This window comes from Papio anubis, chromosome X, assembly GCF_008728515.1.
Source record: "Papio anubis isolate 15944 chromosome X, Panubis1.0, whole genome shotgun sequence".
Lineage (NCBI taxonomy): Eukaryota > Metazoa > Chordata > Mammalia > Primates > Cercopithecidae > Papio > Papio anubis.
In genome coordinates this window covers 127744571-127758001 of record NC_044996.1, presented here as the reverse complement: position 1 = coordinate 127758001, position 13431 = coordinate 127744571, and the positions used below count along the sequence as shown (strand labels likewise).

The 13431-nt window shown below is 47.2% G+C and overlaps 1 protein-coding gene across 1 annotated transcript in view; it reads right to left on the bottom strand.

Annotated features, from left to right (window-relative positions):
* Positions 1–298: 298 nt before the first annotated feature.
* RAI2 (retinoic acid induced 2) overlaps positions 299–13431 on the bottom strand; it is a 61874-nt gene continuing 48741 nt past the window's right edge. The window contains exon 2 of the mRNA XM_003917464.2: positions 299–2285. Coding sequence (XP_003917513.1) covers positions 669–2261 — 1593 coding nt within the window. The 5' untranslated portion in view covers positions 2262–2285 and the 3' untranslated portion in view covers positions 299–668. The remainder of the gene's footprint in view (positions 2286–13431) is intronic.

Genomic DNA, 13431 nt, shown 5'->3' with positions numbered 1-13431 from the left:
GCACTTGAAACTCACCTCCCTGTCTCTTTTCTTTGCCATTTATTTATTTATTTATTTATTTATTTATTTAAGAAATGAAATAAAAAAACTCAAGGCCAAAGTGGGAAATGACTTGCTCCAGGTCATCCATATTCCTAACCCTCCTTTTACTGGGGCATGGGGAAATATTTTCCAATATGCCTGAAAGGCTTAAGTCTCTAAACACGGATAACTTACAGCTTTTTACAAGCAAGAGTTTTGGCCAAATTATGCCAGTTAAGGAATGTAAATTTTATAAATGATGGAATACTGCAACCAATTAGTGCAAACAAACATTTATTGTGAAATATTCATCCTACCCTTTATTAGGTATTACATCATCAAAGCACTTTGTGGCAATGAAAATAGCTTTTTTTTACCCCTCTAATTCACCCAATATTCCATTAAAGCTGCAAAAAATGTGCAATCTGCTTGAAAAATAGGTTGCTCTTATTTACTCATTTGTGAAAAGTCAAAAATTAAAAAAGAAAATGATACTAGCATACAGGGCCTCTAGAGCCAAGTCACCTTTCCATTTCCCAACTACTCCCCAAAATAATTAACAAAGATAATTTGTTTTAAATGCCTTTTTATAAAACCAATGCACCTTTCCCCATATTATAATCATACAAATTTTAAAAAGCCGTTATTTACTTTCTTGGAAAAAAGGTGGCCAGCCGTTGTTTTTTGATTGGGAGCATGTGTATTTCCTGGGAGTTCACTTTCTTTAACTTTATGCTCCGGTTTTTGATGGGTTTCCTAAGGGGCTCTGCATTTCCCATGGACTCTTCCCCTTGGCTGTTGATGTCATAGCCCTGAAGCACGGAGTCTTCTCTTTTGAAGGAGAAGTTTTTGGTGGACACCCCTGAGAGGCCTTTGATCTTGCCACAGAATATGGTAGGCACAGCATCTTCGACTGAGACAATGACCTTGGCTGCCTGGGACTCGCCCACCATCTCAATGTTATTTTCAGTCTTGACCTCGCTGCTGGCATGGTTGGGCTGGCTGAGCATCTCGGTGGCGGCATCACTGCTGCTGATGTGACTATCTATCATGGCTGGGGCCTCATGGGACGTGGTAGGGGCAAAAGAAATTTCCATGCCACTGGGAAGTTTCTCCATCACTGTGTGACCTGAGCTGTCCACTGATGCACCACTGTCATACAGTGTCTCAGGGGGAGGCTCGGATTTCCGGTGGGCTGCCACTGACAGGTCTAGGGCTGCATCTTCCTGGAAGATTGGGGGACTGACTTCGCCAGCCTTGAGCCAGGGCACTGACTTCATGGAGAGATCCAGGGCCTCATTCTCACTTCCCATCTTAATGACCGTGTGGCGGCTGAGCTGGAAGTACTCCTTAGGCTGGAGGATGTCAAAGGGCTTCAGTTCATCTTTTTCCAGAGGGGTCTGGGTGCCTTTAAAGGGGTGCAGGCCAAAGGAAGATGGCGGTTTGGGGAAACTGGAGCTGAACTTGGATTCAGAACTCTGAGGCACCGGGATGGGGATGGGAATAGGGACTGGCACAGGCAAGGGGACGATCACAGGATACGGCACCAAGAGGGTGGCTGGTGGGACCAAGGGGGACAAGGGGGAGCTAAAAGGCTGGGGGGGCACAGGGGCATAGCCAGGAGGAGGCTGACAAGGTGGGGGCCCGAGAGTGCCCTGAGAGGGAAACAAATTCTGGAGCACAGCTTCAAATGGCAAAGTGGGCTCCTGCGGTTGGCTGGGGATCCTCAGGTCCAGGAGCTGGGGCTGGGCCTCCGAGTCCTCCGCTCCCTGGAAGAGGTTGTTGTGGATGGTATTGGAGGAGCATGGGGCCTCCTGTGGCAGGACCAGAGGGGAGTTGAGGTGCTGAAAGACGTGCTGCTCCAGCACCACGGGCAGTTGCACGGGGCCCTGGGTGGTCATGACGTAGGTGGCATTGCCATTGGGATTGAGCTCTGGTGCGGAGCTTCCCTCCACCTGCATGTGAATGGGCATCACCACTGGGCTCTCCCCGAGGCACAGGGGCTGCAACACAGTGGCTGCCACCTTCAGAGCCATACCACTCTGAGACTCGGCAGGGGGGTTCAGAATGGATGGGGCTGGCACGGTCACCAGGGCCTTCTTTACCAGGTCAGTGGAGTTGATGTTCCAGGCCTCAGTGGTGATCAGTTGAGCCATGCCATTCTCCAGTCTGTTATTAGCCAAGGCAGGAGGGGAGTCAGTCATGTCCATGGAGAGGTTCTGGGACTGCAGGTTGTCCATCACTCAGCTCTGATGCCACTTGGCCTGCAACACAGAACATACAATATGACTCTTCCTGAAAAGACTGTTTATAATTGCCTTAAGAGCTCTCTCACATCTTTAGAAAGTTTTCACATTTTAGTTAACCAGGGAGCATAACCCATCTCTCTATGTATATATTCAGGTTATAGATATCTCCTAATATATGCAAACACACCCACATGATCATCTGTGCTTGGAGAACCCCAATTTAACAGCTGATTAAGCTATAAATGCAGATGATGTAATCAGTAAATAGCCAAGTGAGGTTAAACCGGGCATTTTTTAAGCCTAATTCTCAGCTTATATGTTTAGCCTTCAACAAAAACAAACTTTCAGTCCACATTGCTATGTCAGACAGCTAAGATATGCAGAAATTTGACTCGTTCAAATTCAAATAAGCAGTGAAGACTTACTTTCCTTTACAGAAAAAAATAACGCCTTGTCACATTTGAATATGCTATGACTATGGAAAATGGCATTTTAAATACTCTGTAGCAATCATTCTTCCAAAAGAGGTTTGATAAGGAAGAGCAGTCCATTTACACAAGGGTCATTACAGTTGTCTCTCTGTCTCCCTCTGACCAACGACATTCCGATTTCTCCCAATAACAGCAAAATCCATTCCCCAGGGCAAGGTGAAGATGGGATGATGACTCGCATAAATGGTCATTGGGTCCACTGTCATTTCCCCAATCAGTTCATCTATCTGATCTGTGGCCTCTCCTAATATCTAGCTGCCAAGAGGAAGAGGGCATTGATGAACCTAGGGCTGGGGAGATGGAACACTTGTTGGAAACGAAAATCCTCAAAGGTCAGGCACACTTTCTCAATGTCCTTGGCACCTCCCACAGACCTCTGGCCACCTCTTGAGAGGCCAAAGGCACCTAGCGCGTGTGCTTCCTGGAGGAGGCAGGGCTGCAGATGTGATAGGTCTCTCCATGGAAACCTGTCCATATTTTGCCTCGTTACCATGGAGAAGGCAGGCACCATGTCTAACTCAGGGATCTGAGCAGCCTTGGAGTCTGGTTGGGCTCAATAATAATTCAATAATCCTCAGTTTCACTGGGCAGGCCTTGGGCAACTGAGATTTTTGACCTCACCTATCCCAACTGCCTAGACTTTAGTCCTGTGGCCAGCTCGTCGTCCTCTCTCCACCCTAAAATTACCAACACAACCTCCAAAACAAGAAAGAGAGGCAGCCCGGCACACTGTGGGGTTAGAAATAAACAAACGATGCCGGGTGTGGTGGCTCATGCCTGTAATCCCAACACTTTGGGAGGCTGAGGTACGCAGATCATTTGAGGTCAGGAGTTCGAGACCAGCCTGGCCAACGTGATGAAACCCTATCTCTACTAAAAACACAAAAATTAGCCGGGTGTGATGTCACACACCCGTAGTCCCAGCTACTCTACTCAGGAGGCTGAGGCAGGAGAATGGCTTGAACTCAGAAGGCGGAGGTTGCAGTGAACCAAGATCACGTCACTGCACTCCAGCCTGGGTGACAGAGCGAGACTCCATTTCAAAAAAAAAGAAAAAAAAGAAAGAAAGAAACAAATGATGTCTCACTACAGAAAGGCAGCTTTAACAAATGAACAACTCTGTGGTATTTCCAGGCAATCAGAATGTGTTAAATGCACAGAACAAGGAGTTTCTCTGAGGCAGGAGGAGAGGCGGGGAGGGAAACGATGCTGTGTAAACAGCTTTGTGGAGAATGACTGGTGGGCCACACTTTTGGCAGGATCCAGAGCGTGTCTACCTCTGGAAGCCATGAGGTGACCCAGCATGCTGGCCAGTAACCCCCTTGGGACAGAGTTGGGAGGCAGCCTGGCCCCAGGGAGGCTGAGGGGGCTTGCCCTAGCTGAAGGATCTGGTTCTTTATGAGTGAAGCCTGATTCAGCCCAGAAGACGCCATGCCTCTAAGATGCTTTTTTAAATTATTATTTTATTTATTTATTTATTTGAGAAGGACTCTTGCTCTGCAGCCCAGGCTGGAACACAGTGGCGCAATCTTGGCTCACTGCAACCTCTGCCTCCTGGATTCAAGTGGTTTTTCTGCCTCAGTCTCCCGAGTAGCTGGGACTACAGGCGCACACCACCATGCCCGGCTAATTTTTGCATTTTTAGTAGAGATGGGGTTTCACCATGTTGTCTGGGGTCATCTTGAACTCCTGGCCTCAAGTGATCCTCCTGCTTCAGCCTCCCAAGTGCTGGGATTACAGGTGTGAGCCACTGCACCTGGCCTCTAATACACCATTCATTCATACATGCATGTATGAATTCATTCATTCACTCATCCTGAGTGAAACAGACAAGGTTCTTGCTTTCATGGACATTATAGTCTAGTGGAGGCAACATGTATTTGATCAGAGATTTGCTAGCATGCAAAGGCATCAACGTTATACCAGGAGAGGCATCCAAATCAGCAGGACAAATATTTGTTGGCCACTTGTATGCAGCCCCAAGAAGGCCCTGAGAACCTAAGGTCAGATCCTTGTCCCTCACAGTGGCCAGAACCCTTGGGGAATGGTAAGAAAAGGCTGAAGGGAAGCTGCAGTAGGACTGGTGAGGACAACGGCAGCTACAGAAGTCAATACATGTTCTGTGCCACATTTGGTCTTCCTATGGGGTTAGGATTATCCAGCTGTGAGACATCTTTCTCATAACAGCTGCATCTGTCCACCCTTGCAGAAATGGCAGCTTCTCTCCCTCCCTGTCTGCTTCTTTCAATCCCCTCCCAAAGGAAAGAAGGCAAACTTCTGGATGCCTCCTCCACCTGCTCCTTGCACACACCTTCAGCTTAGGTACCAGCTCTCATCATTTCCTGTGAAACCTCAATCCCTTCCCTGCCTGGCCTTGGTCTAGGCCTGCTAACATTCCAGAACAGTCCTTCTCAGAAAAGTGAAAAGAGGGTTTTGCCAGGGCAGGTGACCTCCCTCAGGCCCCTGTTCCTCCCACAGATAGCAAGAGCTACAACTCATTGAGCATCTGCTATTTGCCAGGCCCTCTGTTGAGAACAACCCAGCCAGAGGGGTCTTATAATTATGCCAATTTTGTTGGTGGAAAAACTGATTCTGCAGGGAGATTAAATAACTAGCCTAAAGGTACATAAAGGCTGGGCTTCCCAGGCTTCCCTTCAACCGTGAGAGCTGTGAAGGCCATGCCCCTCCATGCATTTTGTTTCCTGGCAAAAGCAGTCCCCACAGCCTCTCCTTCAACACCGAGTGCATGTGCCTGCAGACGCATGCAGAAAACAGTACGTGAGCATCACATTTCTTCAAAGTGGAGGCCAGGCCCTTCCTAGTAAAGTCATTGAACTATTGTTATTTTTTATCCCACAAGGGGCCTCATCTGTCCCTCTGGTCACTGGAGTTCCTCCTGTCCTTGGGGACTGCAGCCTGAAGTGGCTATGGTTCTGTTACTGGAAGACTTGAGGGGCCTCCATCCTCTCAGCCTACTTCTGGTTACCCACATATCCCCAGCCTGCCTTCCAGAGACAGGTGTCACATGGGTTGGAGGGCATCTCAGCACCAACGAGCTATAGACAGGCCCTTGCATCCCCTGCTGTGACTCAAGTCTCTGGGAACAAGGCTGAGGCCCAGTGAGATGGACAGAGGACAGGCCAAGGTGTGGGTGGAGGGGAGCAGTATGCAGGATCTCAGGGCAGGAAAAACCCCTGGCCCAAACCTCACTTCCACCTCCTTCAACAGGATAGCTCCAGATCTGCCTGACTACTCAGCCAAAGCAGGCCTGACAGTAGCCCTGGGCTTTTCCCTAGAGAGCTGCTGGCCCTGAGACAGACTTGCCTGCCTCTGCCTAGTCCCTGCCAAGTATGGCGCTGGCCCTGGGACACCCAGGCAAAGGAACATGAACTTGGCCTTCATCATGCACCCTCTCATCTCCCAGAAAGTCTCGTTCTATCTTTCTCTCTACATCTCCTCCTCTTGCTGTTCAACCTGCCAGCAAGCACCCTCCTCTGACTCTGAGTCAGCAGCTGAGGTGGTCTGGGTGCATCTAGTGGGAGCATAGTGGGTGTTGCTCCTGCAGGGGCTAGTACTGGAAGCCTCAGCGATGCCCTAAGAATACAAAACCAGCTCATGAATTGAGGGTTCAAAGGGTGAGTCTGTGTCCCTGAGGACAAGCCAAGTAGCCAGATAATGACTGGAGAGAAGGTAGAGGCCCATCTCCCCACTCAGCCAAGCTGCTGATTAGCTTGGGCCTAAGGTGGGTGGGGGACCGCTTCAAATCAAGGAACATCACAGGAGCCAGCTGATGCTCAAGCCCAGGAGGCATGAATTTCTTCAGAGGCGACAGGGAACATTTTGTTTGGGTTTTGCAAAACATTTTCACGTGGGTTTAAATGAGGGCACCCATCCATTCCGCCTGCTCCTATTATCCCTGGGGGTGTGGGAGTGGAGGTCACTAAACCATGGCAGTGTGGCTGGGTAGGAAGTGGGCAACCTGGATTTTCAAGTTGCTGAAGACCCTGGAGACCTCGATGTCTTGGTCTGCAGCCAGTTGCTAGGGCCTCAACCCCGTGTAGCCCATGTGCACCCTGTATGGAGACAGTGAGGAAAAGACTCAGGGCCCAGGACAGATGAAGAGGTGGGGAGGGACTGGGAGAGTAGCTCTGCTTGCAGACTTTTGGGGTATATTAATCTGTTCTCACACTCCTATGAAGACATACTTGAGACTGGGTAATTTATTATATTAAGAAAAGAGGTTTAATGGGCTCATGGTTCTGTGGGCCATACAGGCTTCTGCTTCTGGGGATCAGAAAACTAACGATCATGGCAGAAGGTGAAGGGGAAGGAGGCACATCTTCACATGTCTGGCAAGAGGTGGGGGGGAGGTGCCATACACTTTTAAACAAGCAGATTTCGTGAGAACTCTATTGTAAGAACAGCAAGAGGGAAGTCCTATGGTCCAATCACCTCCCACTAGGCCCCTACCTCCAACACTGGAGATTACAATTTGACATGATATTTGGGTGGGGATACAGAGCCAAACCATATCATGGGGTCACAGAACTGTTATCTGAACCCTTCATCTAATTATTGCAAAGATCTAATTATACCAGAGGCCGGTCTCCCCAGGGTCTGACCATTAGCCTGGAGCTCTCTCCCACCTCAGCCTTCACCCAGCCAACTCCTGCTCATCTGTCTGACTTAAGGGGTTCAGCTCTAAAGTTGTTTCTTCTGAGATCAACCCCCACCCTCATTGGGCTCCCAAAGGACCCCAACTTGACTTTATCTAGTCCTGACTCTGCCCAGCCCATACTGGGATTTCTTATTTACTTGTTTCTCCAGGAGAAGGGGATAGTCTCCCACCTCATATCTGGCACTAGTAGGTGCTTAGGAAATATATTCTGGATGAATTGGTGCACGAATGAACACCTAAGCCTTCCTGAGCCTGGTGTTCTCATCCTCATCCTCTTGTCGCAGGCACACCATTTATACACTCATGGTGTGTCAAGGTGGGCAGGGACATTAAAGCTGACATCTCCTCAAGACTCTTGCTGACCCTTTTTACTGATGAGTAAGCTGCAACTCAAAAAGGCTGACTGAAACTTACACAAGGCCACTTCTTACAGAGGTCACGAGGCTCTTGTTTCGGGAAGAGCAGAGGGTCAGACCCGCAGGTAACATGGTGGGAGAACATGGCAGCCACTCACCTTCACCAGCCATGGGAGACTCCGATAGTTCAGTGTTAAATGTCCACAACCAACAAATAGGTGGATTTTAGGACTTGGAGAATAGCCTAAATTATCTGAGAGGTCAAGTATTTTGCTTTTTAAATTAAGCCATCTATCAAGGTAAGTTTCTTCCCCTACAACAATCACATCTTAAAACATAGCTGAAAATCCTCTCAAGATATGTGTTTTCCAACTGTAAAATATCAACAGCTTTGGTTTCTATGGAGCGTGGAGGCAGCTATCAATTATTTCTAGTCAAAGTAGGACTGTCTACCCAAGCTTGTCCAACTCATGGCCCAAGGGTCACATATGGCCCAGACAGCTTTGAATGCGGCCCAACACACATTTGTAAACTTTCTTAAAGCACTACGAAATTTTTTTTTTGCAATCTTTTTTTTAACTCATCAGCGATCATTAGTGTATTTTAGGTGTGGTCTAAGACAATTCTTCCAATGTGGCCCAGGGAAGCCAAAAGATTGAATACCCCTGGATGCCCTTGTTGCTCCAAGTGGGGTCCTTGGAGCAGCAGCAGCAGCAGCACCCAGGATCTTGTTAGAAATACAAATCTCAGGCCACAGCCCAGACCCACTGAATCAGAATCTGCCTTCCAAACAGAGCCCCAGGAGATGTGTATGCACATTGAAGTCTGAGAAGTGCTGGTCTACCACTGGTTCTCAGATTTTGCTATTCATCGGAGTAATCTGGAGCTTAAAAAAACAAAAAAACAAAGAAAACAAAAACCATGCCTAGGTCCTACCCCTAAGACTGAGATTTAATTATTCTAGGATGCAGCAGGTGATTCTAATGTACGGTGAGGCTGTAGACCCTTAATCTAAAGGCCAGAACACACGACTGCTGGTCTGCTGACCTTCTCAATGGCCCATCTTCCTTCTTACTTCCCAGAAAAGACTGAGGCTATCAACACACCAAACTCCCGCCTCTTCCCCGGGGCCCCTGCAGTGTCTCCCTATGTGCCCCCACCCCCAGGAAGACGTGAGATGGCTCTCCCTCTTGCAAGGCTGACTTCCCAGAGACCTCTGCTAAGAATCTTGCCCCTTCCATCCGTGCCCTATTCTCAGTCTATTTTGTGCTTTCCATCCAGTATTTAAATCAAACCTTCAATGACTAACCTAATTCTACATAAAAATCACCAGCCACTCTCTATGAGCCAAGTAAGAAAAGCATAATTTTCATCATTTAATTCTATATGTACATGGTTTTACCATTCGGGACTTGAGATGCACTAAATATCTAAGAAGTAATTCCAACTGGGTAACAACTGGTCTTTCTCTCCCAATAGGGTATAATAATTGTCAATTACTTGCCCCAGTGATTAAATTTTCTAAGCTTTAAACATCAGCACAGGGCCTTTTTACCAAAGCTGTGAACATAATTACCACATGAATGTAGTCTCAAATTGGTTAAAATATGAAGAATACACAAAATAGTCACCTGCCTTATGGTTGATTGCCTTTTACATCCAGAGGTCTACACAGCCCTCTGAAGGGAATATGAATGCCCAGATTAGCTTTAGAGACGAGTTCCCTGAAACGCTAATTCATTTATGAAAACAGTAGTGACCACAAACATTGCAACTGGGACTAAACTTCATCAGGACGGACAGTGGCTATGGGGAAGATCTGTTAGGGAGGACAGAGTACAAATATTATCTCTGATCTGATATTTGTGAAAAATAGGAGAAGTGGAGCCAAGCATCAGAAACTGGCCATAAACAGCAGGAGAGCCCAAGGTCTTCCCAGGGAGAGGAGGTAAGGTCATGCCCTGAGGTATCATAAAACTTATTTATGTTTGTTTTATCATCTCATCTTTTTTTATTCCTGTTTTTTATTTTATAGTGTATGTAATAAATATAGGAAGGCATATAAATCTAATTATATGTGTGTGTGCATGTGTGTGTGTTAAGGGGAGTGTTCACATTTTTTTTTTTTTTTTTTTTTGAGGCGGAGTCTCGCTCTGTCGCCCAGGCTGGAGTGCAGTGGCCCGATCTCGGCTCACTGCAAGCTCCGCCTCCCGGGTTCCCGCCATTCTCCTGCCTCAGCCTCCCGAGTAGCTGGGACTACAGGCGCCGCCACCACGCCCGGCTAATTTTTTTTGTATTTTTAGTAGAGACGGGGTTTCATTGTGTTAGCCAGGATGGTCTCGATCTCCTGACCTCGTGATCCGCCCGTCTCGGCCTCCCAAAGTGCTGGGATTACAGGCTTGAGCCACCGCGCCCGGCCACATTTTTTTTTTTCTAATAGGAGTGCGAGAATGAAAACATTGCAACTCAGCAGGAGAAATGAAGCTCTCAGGGCCCAGGGAGACTTCCAGGGTGCCCCTACCTGAACAAGTCTCAGTATCACTGGCCCAGCCCACCCCTTCTGGGTTTTTTGTGTTTTTTGGGGGAGAGTCTCACTCTGTTGCCCAGGCTGGAATACAGTGGTCCAATCATTACTTACTGCACCCTCAACCTCCCGGGCTCAAGCAACCCTCCTGCCTCAGCCTCCTGAGTAGCTGGGACTACAGGTGTGTGCCACAATGCCCACTTGATTTTTACTTTTATTTTTGTTGAGACTGGAATCTCACTATGGTATTCAGGCTAGTCTTGAACTCCTGGCCTCAAGTAATCCCCCCACTTCGACTTTCCAAAGTGCTGGGATTACAGGCATGAGCCACCATGCCCGGCCCCACCCCGCTTGTTTTCAAGAGCAGGAACCTGAGGCCCAGAGGTGAAGTGACTTGCTCAAGTTCACACAGCATAGAGTACACTGACTCCCAGACCCATGCTCCTTCCTTAAAGGCACATTACCCCACCTGTTGCCTCTGTTTCACATTTCAAAAGATGTTGAGGAGCACTTGAGTCTAACACACAAGCTATAGAGTTAGCACAGTCAGTCACCCAGGATTAGAACATCTTTATTGGAACCAGCATCTAATGCCAAAGTATGTGGGATGGTTTGATTCAACCAACAAAATGTCAAAAAGTTTGATAGGTGAGGAGCTTGCTAAAAAAAAGAACCCCCCCCATGTCTTGACTCAGTGATACCTAATAGATAAGTCATTGAAACGAAGAGATTCAGGACACACATGAACTTTTCATGACTGTTGGAATGTTGTTTTATACATCTGGGACTCAGTTTCCTCTTTTGTAACATGGGGGACTGCCCTACTCTCACTCAGGCCTCCTTGGAGCCAGTGGTGCCTGCTGGGGAGGAGTCAAACCTAGCCTCCCAGGAGCTGCTGGAGGAGGAATTGCTGTGGGCCCCAAAGGACGGGCAAGTGGGAAGACCAAGGAGGAATTGGAGGGAGGACACCACCAGCTCCCAGGCCTGGTTTTCCAAGCCTCTGCTACCTTCAGCCTGCCCACAAAGGATCTATGATGGGTTTGGGGGCCCACACGGGCCTGATTGCAAGGCTGGAATATGGAACTAGATTTGTGTCCATTAATTTTTATTCATTCTTTCAAAAATGATGTGGGCACCTACTATGTGCCAGGCATGTATCTCCTATTCCTCCAACCTGATACAACTTTCTTTGTAGGCAGGTTGCCATCTCTCTTGGCTCCATTCTCAAGATATTAACCAAATCTATATTATCCCAGGATTATCTGCTTTTAACAGGGCTCCTTCAAGGCTCACATTTCCTGCAGAGGTATAGGAGTAAGTCCCTAAGGGAAGAATGCCAGTCCCTAGACAGCTGGAAGGGGTGATGTTGGTGCAAGGATCTCAACAAATGTATTTTCTAGAGATGGCTGCTCCTGATACTAACAGGAATGAACTGCCTTCCTCAGGTCTTGGCGAACCTCAGCATCACAGAAGAAAATCATAAAGAGCTGCTGGTGGTGGTAGGGGACACTCACCTGGACAGGGGACTGTGAGAGTCAGAAAGCATCCATCCCTGCATTGGGCCAATGCCCTACAGTTCAGTTGGACACCCAGAACCCCAAGCACCCTCAGGTGCTGCTGCTGGAGCAGCCATCTCATGCAGGAGCTCAGGTCACGTTTAAGGTCTTGGGCCAAGGTCTATCATCTTAAAGAGCTATGATTTTTGGACATTTTTCTGACAACAAAGAAACCTCTTAAATTTGGAACAAAGAGGAAGAAAAAACCTGCCTCTGGAAGAGAAAATACTTCTAATTAGATTGAGATACAAAGGTTAAATTTTTGTTCTGGGAAAAAGACTGTTTATAATCCTGTGTCATTAGCAGGACATTTTCCAGAGACCAGTGTGCCAGAAATAGACCCTCTGAGGGGTCACTGGAAGGAAGGGGTGCAGATTTCTGAAGTATAAAGAACTGGAGTTCAGTTTCATCTTTTTCTAATGCATGTGAATCCCTTGCCACCCTTTGCCATGGAGACAGTGCCAGCCTCACCCTGGGCACTGGGCCCCCTATGAGAGTGGTTAGGAGTATAAGGTTTGAACTTAGAAAGGCCTACGTTCAAACTTCAGCTCTGCCTAATTTTGCTAGCTGTGTGACCTGGGGCAAGTAAGTTCTCAGCCTCAGTTTCTCTCTGTGTAAAATGAGGATTAAAAAAAGACCTGTCACATTGGGTGGTTGTAATGATTAAAGGAGATAAGCTAAGTAAAGTACTTGGCACAGTGCCTGACACAGAAAGTGTTCAGTAAATCATGGCAATTATCAATGTCGTCATCATCACTGGTACCATCATCAACATCATTAGCATCATTGTTGTCACCACTGTCGATGCAGTCTTCATCTTCACCATCATTCTCATTGTCAGTGCTATCATCATCATTGTGTCATTGGCATCATTGGCATCATCAGATCCACCCGCCATATTTCTTGTGAGCATCTTGAGTAGTATCACCCATGCTCTCTTTGCACCTGAATAGGTTTATACATTCGCAACCCTGTTTATTCAAAGATTCATTTAAAAATCAGCTACTAGGAACTAAGAAGGCACTTACCATAGGATTGGTGTTACACCTGATGGCAAGGTTTCCAGGTCAGCCCACAAAAACCCACCTAACACCCAACGTAGCTAAAATGAGCATTTGAAGTGAAAATAGAAAACAATGCTCTCTCAATATTAGACATTAAATACGGTGGGAAGACAAATAAATACAAAAATCTATTTTTTATTCAAACTGAAAGGCTGGGGGAGAAAGAAAAGGTGGCCAGAACCTTTTGTATCTTGAATATGAACTCGTGAGCACTTTTAAGGGTTCTGAAGTTACTGCTGATTGACCGCACATAATTTCACTTCATAGCCTTCAGTTTTCCTTCTCCTTTGCACAAGAGCTTAAGTAGCTCTCCTCTCCTACTTTTCAGTAGTGATGAAGGTCATTTTCTCACTCGCAAAAACATGGAAGAAGTGGAAGCGGAGAGGACGAGGGTAAGGATAAGAAGGAGAGAGAAAGCAAAGAGCCTTTTTGAGGTAACTAGGCAAGAGTCAAAGTAGAGAAGACTCAAAAGTTCGTGTAGATCCAAAGGAA